Raw genomic sequence first — 16744 nt, 5'->3', positions numbered from 1 at the left:
GCTTAATTCAGACACTCTGTTCATCACCACCCCCTTTTCTGTATCAATTTTGGCCACTATAGGTGTGGCAGGGTATACTCAGACATGAGTCCCTTTCTCACTGCTCCATCAGGATTCAAGCAAGCCGGGCCGAAGAGGCTGAAATGCCAGAAACCGGTCCCCGGTAGCTTGTCTCCTTTCTGGTGAAGAATTGGCTTGGTAGTTTGGTCTGCCCTGTTCCCATGATGCACTGGGCCAGGGACAGACTAATTTGCATATAGCCAGGTTTTGAGATGGGATGGGGCAGTGAGATAAATAACGGTGATGGATCAAGCCCTGATCTTTGAACTGGGTAAGAGTGGTCTGCTTAATTCAGACCCTCTGTTCATCACCACCCCCTTTTCTGTATCAAGTGCCTGCTCCATACAGCGCATGGCCAAGATGCTTATACAATCTAATACTGTGTAATGGACTTCAGAACTTTTATTACCCATATATATAATGTTTGTGGCATACTCTTGTGGAGCAGGATAGGAGAGTACTTTCTGACTCGTGGCATCTGGTATGATGTAACAGCTCCTTGGACAATGATCAGTAAGTTGGATGTTTGTGGGTGAGATATAGCGATAGACAGTACTAACGAGGCACATACGATAAGGAAATGGTACTACTATTGCCATGGCACTGCCAACCTTTCTGCACAGTTTGGTTCTTCTCTGAGCTCTGTCTGAATGCCAATTTGGATTCCCTGAACAAGTCCGTTTACAGGAACAATCCGGCTTTCACACACTGCTGTAGGAAGCCTTCTCCCTTGTAGAGCTGGCCTGAAAAATCTCCAGTCCTCCCCCCTCTGTTTCTACTTTTAGGGGTCATTGGCCCACCCTATTTGAGAGGACGTAATGAAATATTTAGTGCTCAAGGAAAAAAACTGCCACTCACTGCTGTTTGCTCACCGGGCGGATTCCTGATCGTCATTTGTCTTGCTCTAGGCTCACTACCGGACTTTGGCAGGCACGGCCCCCACTCTACGGGCGTGCCGCTGTTCCTTTTTGCACCGCTGTGGGACTGCGAGGCAGGGACAGGACACACCTGCAGCCTCTTCCCGCAGCGGCTACGCCCTCCTGCCTGGCTTCCTAGAACTTTTCGCGGCACCCGCTTCGCGGGTGCCACTCACTGCTGTTTGCTCACCGGGCGGATTCCTGATCGTTAGTTGCTGCTGGAGGCTCACTTCCGTACTTTGGCAGCCACTGCCCCCGCTCCACGGGCGTGCCGCTGTTACTGTTTGCACCGCTGCGGGACTGCGAGGCAGGGACAGGACACACCTGCAGCCTCTTCCCGCAGTGGCTACGCCCTCCTGCCTCGCTTTCTATAACTTTTCGCGGCACCTGCTTCGCGGGTGCCACTCACTGCTGTTTGCTCACCGGGCGGATTCCTGATCGTCGGTTGCTGCTGGAGGCTCACTACCTATAACTTTTCGCGGCACCCGCTTCGCAGGTGCCACTCACTGCTGTTTGCTCACCGGGCGGATTTCCTGATAGTCAGTTGCTGCTGGAGGCTCACTACCGGACTTTGGCAGGCGTGGCCCCCGCTCCACGGGCGTGCCGCTGTTCCTGTTTGCACCGCTGCGGGACTGCGAGGCAGGGACAGGACACACCTGCAGCCTCTTCCCGCAGCGGCTACGCCCTCCTGCCTGGCTTCCTATAACTTTTCGGGGCACCCTTCTTCGCGGGGCCCACTCACTACTGTTTGGTCACCGGGCGCATTCCTGATCGTCAGTTGCTGCTGGAGGCTCACTACCGGACTTTGGCAGGCGCGGCCCCCGCTCCACGGGTGTGCCGCTGTTCCTGTTTGCACCGCTGCGGGACTGCGAGGCAGGGACAGGACACACCTGCAGCCTCTTCCCGCAGCGGCTACGCCCACCTGGCTTGGAGGTATAAAACTAGCCAGCTCATTCCGCGACGCGGGACGGAGCGCGGGGCGAAGCCCGGGCAAAGGGCGGGCCGTTTGAGGCCGTTAGAGGCCGGGAGAGACCGGGACTGGGACACCCCCCTTGCTTTGGCTCTATTGGGTATCTGGCACACCTTCCTACAAAGACTGGACCAAACTCCGCATCAAGATGACCACAAGAGAAACACTGAGTAAAAGCAGCTTGGCTGCAGCGGGTGCTGCTAAAGGTACGCTGGAAAACTATTTTGCTAAGGCCGGCTCACAATTGATCGATGAAATCACGGTTCTAGAGAGGCGTATTTCACAAGAACTAGATTGGGCAAGGAGATCTTCCATGGGCCCTCTGGCACATGCTAAGTCCCCTGCCAACAGAGCCGATCATACACCAAACATTGAAAACATTAAGCCTAATAATGAGACATTGGGTGTTGTCAATTTTCCTGTGAACCCAGATACATTAAACTCGACCTCATTTAGTATTGCAAAGGACCTCACCGAATATGTTGACATAAGCATGTTAAACTTTCCACCTATTCAACCACACTCCATCCCACCTACCACTGTAGCCCTCGTTCCAGATGTAATCATTGACAAAGGCATAGCTAATAACCCATTGCAGGGGGCAAGGGAAGGAGCTATTCCCAAAAGGAAAACAGAAGTCCAAAACAAAGGGAAAAGGAACACAAAAACTACCAAGCTAAATCCTATCCCCGAGGTTAATAGACCTGGCTCAATCAGTACAAAAAACAGACCCACTGACGCAACCGAGATAATATCTTCCGAGGTATTGCTTGTAGAGGCAATAGAACACAACAACACGCACCTCCTCGATGCCTCTAGTGAGGATATTACGCTAGCAGACATAGGTGCTCTTATGAGATCCCTACTAAGCCCTCTAGAAGCACGGTTAATCAAGATGGAAGCTAGGCTAGTATCCATAGAAAAATCGACTGTCCAGGTAGCTGACAGTCTAAAAACAGACAGTGGGGGCGGCAGAGGGGGCATAGAGACAAAGAATAAAAGGGATCCCCTAACAACCTCAAAAAAGGACAACAGGGTAGGCCCTCTGGTGCAAAAGGCCAAATCAACCCCCCCCCCCCCCCCAAGCACGACCAATGAACCCAAGGCCAAGGCAGACAATCCCAATCCACCCACAAACCAACAACTACCGCATCCCCCCCCCCCCCAGACTAACCCCAACCATATTAAGGATAATACCCAAGCTCCAAATGAGTCCCACAAATCACACAAATCAACACCACCAAGAGTTGAGGCACCTGGGAACACCAAGAACTTCAGAGCTGTGTACTTGCCTCCGGTGGCGAGCCCCTATACAGTGATTTTAGCAGGGGTTCCTGAGTTGAAAACCACCTTCAAGGAATCAACAGCTTCCCTGAAGAATAAGGTGGTTAGTTGGCTATCCATGTATAGACCTTTACCGCAAGGGTCAACTAGCGAGGTCCTGATGGTCAGAAGGGTTCCATGGGTAGGCAGCTTAAAGAAAACCATTCAAGGAGATTGTGTCCTGGTTAACTTTAGAGATCCCAGGACCGCCTCCTATATCTGTGGATGGCACCCGGACGACCAAGGGAGCAACATAAAGTCACTACCCCTTTCCTTCTTCTATCCCCCATCGAACTACGATAGGGATGCGGAGAGATGGGGTAGTTTCCCAGAGAGGAGGGGGGCGGGTGGGACCACAGTGGGAGAGCAAATTTCAACTACCCCAGAATACAACAACAAGCGATCTTAACACCAACCTTGGAGGAGGAGGGTTGGTAAACTTATCATGGTAGGGGAGGTGGCTGGGGTGGAAGAAACAGAGGAGAATATCGTCCTAGAGTCCACCACCCGACATATTTTCCCACATTCAATAGATATAGCGAACTAGAAATGGTGGATTGACAGATAAGGCCCCATGGCAAGGAGTACCACCATTGCCATAGAGAGGGTCTCGAGGGAACCACCATACCCTGTAGTTCTACAAATGAAGTAATGACAGAGACCAGGCAGAATGAAGAAATGAATCATAGCAGAGATGCAAATAAAACCACTATTAAGCACCCCAATAGTAACAGGGAACCAGGAGAAGCACAAGGACTTTTGACCACAGCAACAACACTCACGGGCAATCCAAACGACCACGCTCCCTCTCCAACATCATCCACAAACCCCAGCCCACCCTTCCTGAAAATTATTTCATGGAATGTGGCAGGCCTGGGAAATAAATGGGATCAACCGGACTGGATATCCTTCATTGACTCTAAAGACATTTGTCTCTTCCAAGAAACCTGGGCAAGGGAAGAGTACTCTCCCTGTGGTTTTGCAACATTTTACATTCCTGCGAAATGGGGGGGTAGGGGACGTCCTTCTGGTGGCCTTGCAGTATGGGTGGCAACTCACTTGGGATGCAGGGCCACACGGCTCTTGCTGATTACACAAGACATATTAGCTGTGCAGCTCGATTGGACAAATTCCCATAGACCATAGACCAATAAACATAGCACGAGAATCGACTACCATTGAGGAACTCTCAGCTCTCCTAAACGAACTACCCACGGGGATCCCAATCGTGCTGGGAGGGGATTTCAACTCACACTTTGAGCCCCTTGCTGGCCTCCTGGATGGGTCCTCACTAGAAGAGGATGCTAGATGGTTAGTTCCCCCAACGGAAGCTCCTCCCCCTAGAGCATGGACCCCACTTGCTCTACAGATTACCGCCCTAATTCTCAAACATGGACTCAGGGCGTGCAACGGCCGCACTAAATCTGACAACCCCAGCAAATACACTTTTAACAGAGCGGGCAGGGAGTCAAGAAAAGACTACGTCTTAGTCCAACTGTCCTCGTGGCAGCATATCCTCGTGGCAGCATATCCTCGTGGCAGCATATCATTGATTTTAGGGTGCTAGCCAGAACAGACAGTGACCATAACGCCCTGGAATTGGATTATGCCGTCCCTGACAAGGAGGGTAGGGACCAAGCTATGGTGGCGGTAAATCCAAATCCAGGCCTCCTTCTCGAGAACAATAGAAAGAGAGTAAGGTGGGAAAAATTGGCTACTAGTAGGGAAAAACTGTCCAGCCTTTACACAAGAATAATCCCAATACTAGAAAAAGTCTGTTTCCTCAGTGTGGAACCAAGCTCCTGGGAAACCCACAGACTACTGTGGCTGGTACATGAGGAACTGGTTAGGAACTTGGCGATAGATCTCTTTTCCAAGGTTCATAGCAGAGGTGCTGCCTACCACCGCTCGACATGGTACAATGCCACATGTCGCAAGGCAAAGGGGGATCTCCTCTCTTCTATTAAAGAAGGCAAAAGTAGATTAGTGATACAGACTAGAAGACTGGCATACAAGAAAATGGTCAATAGTGCTAAGATGGAGTGGGACCAGAATAAATGGGAGGAACTTTCTAGTTCCTTAGCCGCTAGGGATTCCCGGAGGTTCTGGCGTATCGTTAATACGGGGTCCGAAGACCTAGCACCTGCAATAGAACCCAATATCGCACCAAGCGTATGGCAGGAACACTTCCAGTCCCTCTACACAGAGGAAAATGGGGCCAAATGTTATCCATCCCCATCTGTCACAAATCAGTTAGAGGGGGACCTCTTCACAGAAAAGGAGGTGAGATCAGCGATTGCGGGCCTACCACTGGGCAAAGCACCGGGGTTGGATGGTCTTCCAGGTGACCTGTTTAAACAGGAGCCTGTTGTATGGGCCCCCTACCTATTGGTATTATTCAATGCGGTTCTGAGGGGCATGGATGTGCCTTGCACTTGGCTGGGAGCAGAGGTTGTTCCTATATTTAAGAAGGGTTTGCCTTTGCTCCCAGCCAATTACAGGCCCATCAGCCTCATACACGTGTCCCAGAAGCTCTTTGGGAGGCTTATATTAGATCGGCTCCAGAGCTGGCTGGAGGAATAGGATATTCTGAGCCCATACCAGGCAGGTTTTAGAAGGGGGATATCTACAACCGACCAGATATTCTGTCTAAACCTCATTTATTGGAAGACTGCTCTAATCGAGGGCGGCAGCTTGTACACTGTGTTTGTGGACTTGCGAGCCGCCTTCGATCTGGTGCCAAGATCAAAATTATGGAGCGTCTTGGCAGATATGGGTGTCCCAGCAGATATCCTATCCATCCTAATCAAATTGCATCAGAATAACTTTGCGTGTGGCAGGAATGGGGACCTTACAGACAGATTCCCCGTTGACAGAGGGGTGAGACAGGGCTGTGTGCTTGCACCGACCCTGTTCTGCCTCTTTGTGAACGGGGTAATCGCCCACCTGTCCAGGATTGGGGACATTGATGCCCCCAAATTGGATGGCAGCAGGGTGCCCGCCATTATGTTTGCGGATGACACCCTGCTGCTGTCGAAGTCCCCCATGGGAATCCAAAAGGTACTGGATGGTTTTCTGGAATTCTGTACGGAAAGGGAACTAGAGATCAACGCCTTAAAAACAAAATATATGATCTTAAACCCCACTCCCTCAACACGCCCTACCCCCATGCTTGGCCCAGTCCGCTTAGAGAGGGTCTCCACGTTTGAGTACCTGGGGGTAACTCTAAACGAGAAAATGACCAGGGAAACACACAAGATTAAAGCCAACATGAAACTTGTCCAGTTAGTGGGTGGTATCTCAAGGATGGCGAATAACTCTACATACCGCCCAGTGGGTCCAGTCATTCAAATTTATAAATCACAGGCCCGGGGGGCAGTCATATACGGGGGCGAACTGTGGAGTCACACCACCGCTCAAAACGTGAGGTGCACAGAAAACAAATTTATCAGGCAGATGGTAGCCCTCCCCTTGAGCACGTCGCTGCTCCCTTTGAGACTCGATCTGGATATCAGGCCAATCGCAGACGAATTGGGACTCGAGCCATTAACCTTCTGGCGACGACTCTGGAGCAGCAACGATCTCACTAAATACAGGACTGAGCTCCAGGAGTTCTTAAATGTACCAAATGCAAGTCCCATCCCATGGCTAACTTATATAAAAAGGTCACTTGAGACCCTTGGCGTATTAGAACTCTGGACTGATCCGGTAAATGCAAGTACCAGGATCTCATGGAAAGAACTATCAAAAGTTTTCTACGACCTAAAGCTTACTGTTGCCGTGAATGAGACGTGGTGGGCTCTCTGGCAAACTTATTCATCCAAAACAAAGACTACTATACTTTCGAATGTGTTTTGGATGGTATGACTCCTGCGCTAACCAGGAAGCTCTTTCTGCAGTGGCGGTATGGTACTCTACCGCTAAGGTCATTTACAAGTTCATGGTCTTCGCCCCCGACCACTGAGCGCTGCCCGGCATGCGCGCATCCCCAAGAAAATGACTCACATGTGGTATTTTTTTGCTAACCCTACCAAAAAATCAGGAAATACTAGCTTATTCCCCTCCTTAAAAACATGGGTTTTAGAATTTTTTTACCTGCGTACAGAATCCTGAAGACTGATCCTACCCCACAGATAGTGTTTGCAATGGCGAAGTATTTAACGGCAATGTGGCACGCACGTTCACGCTTCCTCAAGCTGGACGCAGATTTTTAATTCCGTTTTAATAAATTATAGCTGGTAACTGGTTTTAGCAGTCATTAAGGACAATCTGATTTATATCGTAAAGACCAATTTTTATAATTATTGTTTTGATGCATTGTATAATTTTCATGTGATTGTGATGTGTGTATATCTTTTATGATCTTATTGGTCGAAATAAAGATTTCAAACAGCAAAAAAAAAACAGCAAATCCATGTTCTACATTTTAACCCTGGCCATGAATAACATTAATTAAAAACGTCATTGAGGCACCTCTGAAAATGACATGAATTTTTCAATTGCTTACAACATTACTTTCTGCCTCTCTCTGATATCTCTGTTTTCCATTATTCAACTGTCTAGAAATTCATCTCCGGACAGTTTACTTCTTGAAACCATCTGGCATTCCTGTTCTGCTTGCAAATCTGTATGGACTTGGCGGCCTTTCTCATTACACACATCAATTGTCCTTACTTCTTTGATTGTTATTGTAATTCATGATATCTCCTGATATCTCCTAGATATAGCCCTTATCCATTCTTCTGCTGTGCCATTAGGCCTACCAACTCTGGATGTGGCATGGCTAAAAGCCAGGGTGTCTCAGTTTTTCAATCCTAATTGATACAAATACGAATGGCAACACAGATCATCATTAATTTGCCTTATTTTTTTTTGTCAAAGTTGATTTATAAATAGTTTGTAGAACGAAAAAACAGGAAATATGCGACAATCCCGCACAACTTCCCACGCAGGGGGCTTATATGAAATCAGGCAAGAGCGATGGTGAGAGTCAAAGATAAACACAGAGACCTGGATCGAGGGAGGCTAAAGCTGCTGGAATGCAAATGAACTATAGTCCCAGCCATGGAGGCGGAATCAGTACTCTATTGGAGCCATTAACTGAAGTGGGTCTCGTCGGGGAGACAATTAGCATTGGGACAGGCCTATCCTCTCACAGAGTTGACCATCTCTCCGCTTTCGCTCTGTAGCGGATGTCACAAAAACTAGAAAATCAAAAACCCCTACCCACCCCTAATCCCACCCCCCTCCCCAGTGGTGGTAGCTAGATCATATACACACATTCATCCGAGTGGATTCATTCATACTTGGAATAAGTGAAGGGCTCGTGTCGTGGGCGGGCATAACGCAGATGGCAAGCCCATGGAGAGAAAGCGGACCAGAGGGCCCCAGCAGAATGTGAAATTTTTAAAATCGCCCCCGGAAGATATCAGCCATGCGCCCCATACTTAGCAACTTCCACAGCCTTGCATGCCATAAGGAAATCGCTGGTGCTTCTTTTTTCTTCCAGGCCGCTGCCAGGGTCAATTTGGCCGCTCCCATGCACAGCCAGAGTATCTTTTGTCAGCCTTAGTTTGGTGCTCAAGATCCGGGTCCCGAAGGCCCAACAGCACATGGGCCAACGAGTCTGTAACCGGGTATCCCAGTATCCCCTTGATATGCGACAGAATCTCTTCCCAATAGGGACGGATGACAGGGCAGTCCCACCAGATGTGGCGGAAGTCTCCCAGTAGGCCGCAGCCCCTCCAGCATCTATCCGAATTATTCGGGAATATCTTTCGTAACTTTGCCGGATGTAAATACCAGTCCATCATTGTTTTAAGATGGGCCTCTCTAAGTTCTATCGAATGATTGTGTTTCGCTATGTCGTGCCACAGGCGGGACCATTCTTCGTCCGAGATGTTGCGACCCAGGTGCTCTTCCCAGAGGCCCAGTAATGCGGTCTAGGAGAAATAGTGGTAAAGAGAAGGAGTCCGTAAATGAAAGATATGACCCCCTCGCATGGTAGAGGTTTTAGAAAGGAAGGCTTCAAAGGTGTTAAGTGGCCTGGTGGCCGCATCTCTAACCGAGGGCGCCAGAGCCCAGTGGAGCAACTGGGTGTGGTGAAATTGCTCTGACCGTTGGACCGTATAGTCACGCATACAGTTGTCAAAAGTGAGTGGGGCGGAGCCATGAAACAGATGCGTAAGACCGTGGCAGCCCCCGGATCTCCAGGCATCAAAGAGACCTTCTCGTGCAGCCGGGGGAAAGGCTGGATTAAAGTGTATAGACGTAAAGGGGGATGGGAATGTTGTCCAATGCTCATCACCAGAGACAGAGTCCCAGACTTTCAGGGTGGTGGCAGTGGGCGTACTAATGTATGCGTTCCTGGGTCTATCTCCTTTGGGCTTCCAAACCAGGTCCCAAATCGTTCTCCCCGCCACACTCCTGTCCATATGTAGCCAATGTTTCTCAGATATAGGCTGGGACCACTCCACCAGGACTCGCGGTTGCGCCGCCTTGTAGTATAGGTGCATGACGGGGAGACCTACCCCTCCCTCCCTCCTCGGGCGCTGGAGGGTGGCAAATGAGAATCACGCTCAACCACCCTGCCAGATGAAACGGAGCATCAGAGATTTAATGCAGTGGAAAAAGTCTCCTTCAAGAGCAAAAGGTAATGCTTGGAAGAGATATAGAAGCTTAGGGAGCAGGGATATCTTGACCGCGTGAATACGCCCCAGCCAGGATATAAACCTAGGCTTCCATCGGGCCAGCTCGCTCTGAATCCTCGCCAGGAGGGGGGAAAGTTGGCGGAATAGAGCTTCCCTATAGTGGGGGTCAAGTGGACCCCCAAATACAATATGGAGGAAACGGACCAAGGTAGAGGCGAAAGCGGCCGGAGGCGGTCCGCCTTGGCTGACGCGAGCGTGAGGTTAAGAATGTAGGACTTGCTGTAGTTGATCTTAAAACCTGCCACCCTCTCAAAGTGCGACAGGGCGTCTTGGACGTGGGGGAGAGAGTGTGCAGGGTCTGAGAGAGAGAGAGCAGGACGTCGTCCACGAAGAGGGAGATCTTCTGTTGCTCACCTGTGAAGGGCAGTCCCCGAATGTCCGGATTCTTCCTCACGGCCAGCGCCAAAGGCTCTATGCTCAGGGCGAAAAGTAGGGGAGAAAGAGGGCAACCCTGCCTAGTGCCCCGTGAGTGTGGAAAGAACGCTGACAAGTGACCATTAACCGTGACCCTAGACCGGGGGCTGCTATAGTTCTCCTTCAACATGGACAGGAATTTAGCTGAGATGCCAAATGCCTCTAAGGTTAGGAATAAGAAGCACCAGTTGACTCGGTCGAAGGCCTTTTCGGCATCAAGGCCCACCAGGACCGCCGGAATCTTGAACTTGTTGGCCTTCTCAAAGAGGTGGATCACTCTCCTGGTGTTATCATGAGTTTGGCGCCCTTTAATGAAGCCAGATTGGTCCGGGTGGATGAGGGCCGGCATCCGGTCCTGGAGCCTATTCGCGATAATGGAGGAATACAACTTGGCGTCTATGGAAAGCAGGGCTATAGATCTGTACGATGTGCATCGGGAAGGGTCTTTCCCAGGTTTAGGGATGGCCGATATCACTGCTTCTGCCATGGAGCCAGAAGTTATGCCCTTCTCCCCCATGCTATTAAACAGTCGCACCAAGAAGTGAATTACCTCCGAGGCGAAGGTTTGGTAAAAGAGGGCGGTGAAGCCGTCTGGACCAGGCGCCTTATGGGGCTTCAGCGCTCTAATGGCCGCCACCACCTCTTCGCTGGTGAAGGGGGCCATGAGCAGCTCGTTCCACTCTGCGGAAACTTGGGGGAGCGGGCGCGTCCCCAGGTAAGCCTTTTGTTCCTCGGGGTCAAGAGTGTCCGCCGAGTATAGAGCAGCGTAGAAGCCACCGAAGAGGCCAGCTTTGGCTTCGTCCTGGTGTGTCAAGGTGCCCGTCGGATCTCGAATACCCCCTATATATTCCTTCTCCCTCTTGTCCCTGAGTTGGCGGGCCAAGTGTTTCCCCACCTCATTCCCCTGGGAATAGGAGAGGCGCCTCAGTTTCAGTAAGGTGAATTCCGCGCTGTTATTATAATGAGCTCTGAGTTTGCCCCTAGCCACCGTCAGTGGTCGTAACGTTTTTCTCGAGGGGTTTTGTTTATGTGCCAGCTCAAGCTCAGAGAGTTCCTTCTCCAGGACCTCTCTCTCCGCCCATCTTAGCCTATTGAGGGCAGAGTTGAGAGCTATGCAGCTGCCCCTTATGGTTGCCTTAAAGGCGTCCCATATATTGAAAATTGAGGTGTCACCCTCGAGGTTGAGTTCAAAGAAGTCGCGTATGGCCTTACGCAGCTCCTTGCAGGATGATTCGTCCCGGGTCAGTGAGGATGGGAAATACCATTTGCGTTGGACGTTCGCACCCGGCGCAAAACGTAGGCAAATCGAGGCAGATAAGGGGAATATTTTGCCCTCACAGAGGTCCCCTCTCAGAGACTGACTTAAAAAACTATGATCTATTTGAGAGTAAGAGTGATGGACATGGGAGAAGAAGGTATAATCCCTAGAATGGGGATGTAGAGCGCGCCACCCGTCTATAAGCCCTAGGCCCTCTATGGTGCATTGTGTGTCCTCGGAAAAGAGACCTGCATCGGATCTCTGGTGATGAGAGCTATCTAGTTCCTTATCCCACACTTAAGTTAAAATCCCCCATAACAACCAGGACACCCTCAACAAAGTCCTCCACCTCTCGCAGCAGACCCTGAAGGAACTTGTTCTGACCCTTATTGGGGGCATATAGGACCAAGAACGTGCACACCCTGCCAAGGAGCCCGCCCTTGAACATCAGCCATCGGCCTTCCTTATCACTACGCACCCCTATAGGTTGGAAGTGGAGGGTTGAGCAAAATAAAAGGGCCACTCCTCTATGTTTAGTGGGGGCAGAGGATCTATAAATAAGGGGGAACTGCTTATGTTTGAGGCGGGTTTCGTCTTTCCGAGCTAGATGGGTTTCCTGAAGACCCACCACATCTAGATGGTGGTCTAGCACATATTTCCACACTTTCTGGCGTTTCTGGGGGAGTTCAGTCCCTTCACATTCCACGTTCCCAAGGTGATAGGCATCGGGTACTTTGCACCCCACCCTGCTCAATCAACAGCATTAAACTGGCAGAGACCCAGCATCCCAGCTCGTCCCGCCAGACCCTCTCCAACACCCTTCCATAAGCGAATGTTACACAAGAAAGAGCAGTCCCAGGGAGGCACCCTGTCGCGCAATAAATAAACAGCACCCCTAACCCCTCCTCCAGAACCCCCAGTGCATCGTACCAAATCCAGGCTCTCCAAATTGAATCGTGCAGCCACACTACCCTGTTACCACCACTGCCCCCCCTCCCCTCCCCCTCCTCACCTTCCCCTCACAAGTCTTGAGAACTCAAGGCAATACAGGTAAAACGAAAAACCACACTGAAAAGGCCTTCAAAGGGGGCAACGGGATATGACCGTAAGGGTCGGGGGTGTGAGCCCAGGCATTCCCCTCCCAGAGTCCAGGGTTGGGGTGTCTCTCCAGAGAGAGCATAGTTCACATGTGGTACCTGAATAAGAAGTGTACCTCCGGCCACCATGAAGCTGCATCTCGGGGGTCTTATGCAGCTGACGAAGTGTCCGTACGTGCTGCCTCTGTCACCAATGCTACTGATGCAACTGCCGCTCCCCGCTCATGCAAGCTAACTGAAGGGTCCGGTCTCTCCAGCGTCGCAGAGCGACCCACTCTCTGCCAGGGCGGGGAGCGAGATCGACGCCTTGCCGGGGAGGCTCCCTCCCTGTGTGTCGTAGAGGTGTCATCCAGGCCCAGGAGATCCCGGGCAGCCGACAGCGACCTGATCTGGACCAGCCTGTTTTGCCATCGAAAGATGAGGCAAAAAGGGTGGCCCCAGGAGTAGGCCACATTTTGTTCTCGTAAAAACGGGGTTACTGGACGGAAGTCTTGCCGCTTCTGCAATGTGGAGGCCGCCAGGTCCTGAAACAGCTGAGGGTGGTGCCCTCGAAATTGCAGGGGGTTAATTCCTCTCGCTTTCCTGAGTATGCGTTCCTTCAGTTAGAAGTCGTGGAAGCACACTAGAATGTCAGGGGGAGGCGACCTAGGCCCCCGCGGCAAACCAACTCAGTGAATCCTGTCCATTCGAATCTCCCTGAGATCCTCCTCCGCAAGGATCTGGAGAAAGAGGGCATCCACATAGCTTTGCAGGTCTCCCCCTTCTCCCTCCCAGGGCACCGCCCGGATTCTAATGTTGTTGCGGCGTGACCTGTTCTCCAAATCCTCGGCATGGGCCTGAAGATCCAGATTTTGTTCTGTAAGCCTAATCACATCCTGCTGGAGTTGGTGCACATCCCCTGCCAGGCCCAGGTCGTGCTCCTCTAGGGTCGCCACCCGTTCTCCAATACCGTCCACATCTCTTCTCACGTCTTGCAAGTCTGATGCCAGCTGGGAGTGAAGTTCGGAGATGTCCTCCTTGATGTCTGAGAAGAGCTCGAGCATGAAGGCTTTGGTAGCGGGAGCATCGCCGTCCCCCTGTGGGGGCGACTTGCTAGAGCCAGGGGGAGACGCCGGCTGCGAGCCTTTCCCGACTCCATCCTTCCCAGGCTTGTACTTACGGTTTCTGGACTTCATGTTGGTGGCCCCGGGGTACCGAAGTGGACAGGGGACGCAAGCCCAGGCACCGCCCTGCAATGGAACTCACCGGGGTCACGGAGCAGGTCCCGGAGGGTGCTCCCCATCGGCGTCTATTTCCCCTTCGCGTTCCTGCAGCCGGATACCGTGGTGGCAGTCCTCCAGGTGAATCCGTTCCTGGGCTCCAAGAGAGTTAAATCTTGTCTGCCCTGAGAGTTCTTACGGCACCAGAGTACAAGCAGCCGCTGAGCAGAGTGCGGCCAACGCAGCCAGTCGACCCAGTCCAAGTGCTCAGGTAGGGGCGGAGGCTTCAGATAGCGCGTTAGTGGGGAGTCCGTAGGTCGGGGTGCCAGGCGCAGCCTTATCCTTCAAACAGCAGCCCCGCCGCCTCAAGGGTAGGGCCCTTCGCAGGATCACTAAGCAGTCTCGCCTGCACACCAGCAACGAGGCTCTTACACTACATTACCCCTAAGAACAGCCGGGCCCATGCACCAGAGTCCAGATCTAGGCCCTTTTGACTAGAAGATATGCCACGTGGCTCGCTACTGTGGGTTGGGAGCAACAGTCCATGCAGTAGTCAGTAGTGCGGTACCCGCCGAAATGCGGGTCGGGCAGCGACTCGCGCTTAAGCAGCAGTGGGGGCTAGGGGCTCCACGACGCACTGTCAGCAAGCAGGACCACCAGCCCTGCGAACGGCAACCCCACTCGAATTCAGGGAAGTCGTGCCCTTCCCCCCTGCAGGCACACTCTCCTCTGAGTCACCCCGTCCTCAGAGGCGCGGACCGAGATATTGCGATCCCACAGGCCCACTCACGCTCCTCTCACCTTCGTCAAAGCAGACAGCAGGTCCGATCCGCGAGGGAGCACTCACCCGCCAGGCAGGGATCTCAATCACTGCGACCGCTACTCACAGCCCCTCCGTCGAGGCCCCGGCAGCCTGCGCCTCTCCACCGATATCCAGGGCCCTTCAACTCCGGGCCGCTCCTCTTGCCCCCAGCAAGTACTGGGGCACTGCCTCTCGCTTCTGGGCCGCGTCGCCTCTCCACACGCCCTCCGCGACACCGGTGAGCCCGGAGATTCGGTCCAGGGAGCCTCCTCCGGCGCGGGCCTCCCAACAGCTTTCGCGCGCTTTTCGCACTCGGGCGTCACAGGCCGCGGCGGGCACCAGGCAAGCCCCCAGCCCGCCGCGGAGCGTCGTCAGGCCCGGTCAGCACCAGAATGGACCCGGTTCGGGAGCACGCTTGTTCACTTGCAGCTCCTTGCTGCGGGGTGCCCGCTCTCAATCTCCAGCACCCCCGCAGTCGGCCAGCGTCACCGGGCAGCTCCCTCTTCACCCCCGTCTCTCGGCTCTGGCATACGGCGGACCACCCGGGTCGTCCCCCATCCAGGCCTCTCGGCGCCTCTCCTCCTCACCACTGCTAACCGCTAAGTAGACGGCTCCTCTTGTGTCCATACAGTACCCAGGGCCGCCCAGGCCCGAATTCAGGCGTGGATGGATGCTATAGAAAGGGCTAAACAACGCTAAGAAATTTGTGGTGCCGGAGATACCGAATACACGTCCTAATCCGCCGCCATCTTGGCCACGCCCCTCGAATTTGCCTTATTATCGATTTTTTGATTAGCAGAGCCTAACCTAATGAACGGATTGTCGACTATAACCCCAAGAAGACATGAATAGATAGACATTTTTCCTTTCCATAGAGGCTTCTTCTGTATAACTGTGAAAAGTTGTACAGTTTTATGTACTATTTGAATGAGTGGCTCTGCAGCTCATCTGATTCAGGCTTTCTGTGCATAATTTCTATACTTTTTGAGCCATGGGAAAACTCTGTATGGAATCCTTTTCCACACCAGAATGGGGTGTGAAACACACTGTGTTATTGAGTAAGAACATGTTTCTTACCTGACCTGCACCCACGTTTATTATCCAGCATGGGTAGCTTTTTAGGTAATAAGCTACTTGCCTCTTCTCCCTAATTCACATTGAAAGGTCCTGTCAATCTTTTCCAGTTTTAAAAAATGCACTAGAGGTGGCTTTTCTGTAAATGAGCTGCTGATATCATTGACCCCCAACCGAGTGGAGGGATTTAATGCGAAGCCCGTCATACATAATTTCCTCAGTGCTTGTGATGAGGTTTCATGGTGACTATTGTTCTACAAATATGTGACTCTGCAAAAGGCTATATGCAGGAGTGTTGCTGTCGCGAAAGCCTAACCTTTCTGACTTTTTTCTAGTTGATATCTTACCCCTCACACAGTATGATATACACCTCTATAGGGTTTCTATGTGCTATACCTGCTGTAACTGAGTATTTACTTTACTTTGTAACCCATTTAACACAATCCCTGTATGTTTTTGGTCATTTTGTGTTTCAGATGCATTTGAAAAAGATACAGGAAAGAAAGCAAAACTTTTGAATGTGCTAGTTCAACTCCGAAAGTGTGTGGATCATCCATATCTGTTTGATGGTAAGTTTCACTTGCATATGTATGACGTAACTAATATGAATGGCCTGAACCTAATCAAGCTAAACCCATAAAAAGCACTAAGTGAGACAAAGAAGAGGAGTACCACCTTCCTAAACGTTTAGAATTTTTAGAAAAGTGTTTTGTTGTGACTGAAATGTAGGGTAGTTGTGCTTTATGAAGCGCTTCTGCTCTGCAGTTATCTATAAAAATAGAACATATTTCATAGAAGCAGTTACTCCTTTTTGTGTGCTCTGCAATCCTTGTCATCAATACAGTGCCGTTAAAGTTTAGGCAGTTTGTTTGCCGATAAAATATCGGACAGGTTTGCCAAATTAAGATTGTTCTTGTTTT

The 16744-nt window shown here is 51.3% G+C and overlaps 1 protein-coding gene across 2 annotated transcripts in view; it reads left to right on the top strand.

Annotated features, from left to right (window-relative positions):
* Window positions 1-16744, top strand: part of CHD1L (chromodomain helicase DNA binding protein 1 like) — a 392592-nt gene that overhangs the window by 98125 nt on the left and 277723 nt on the right. For both annotated transcript variants that reach the window (XM_086934085.1, XM_086934086.1), the window contains exon 9: window positions 16301-16393. In XM_086934085.1, coding sequence (XP_086790211.1) covers window positions 16301-16393 — 93 coding nt within the window. The remainder of the gene's footprint in view (window positions 1-16300; window positions 16394-16744) is intronic.

This window comes from Lissotriton vulgaris, chromosome 8, assembly GCF_964263255.1.
Source record: "Lissotriton vulgaris chromosome 8, aLisVul1.2, whole genome shotgun sequence".
NCBI lineage: Eukaryota > Metazoa > Chordata > Amphibia > Caudata > Salamandridae > Lissotriton > Lissotriton vulgaris.
Note: the sequence above shows the minus strand (reverse complement) of the source record. Positions and strands in the feature narration are given on the sequence as shown.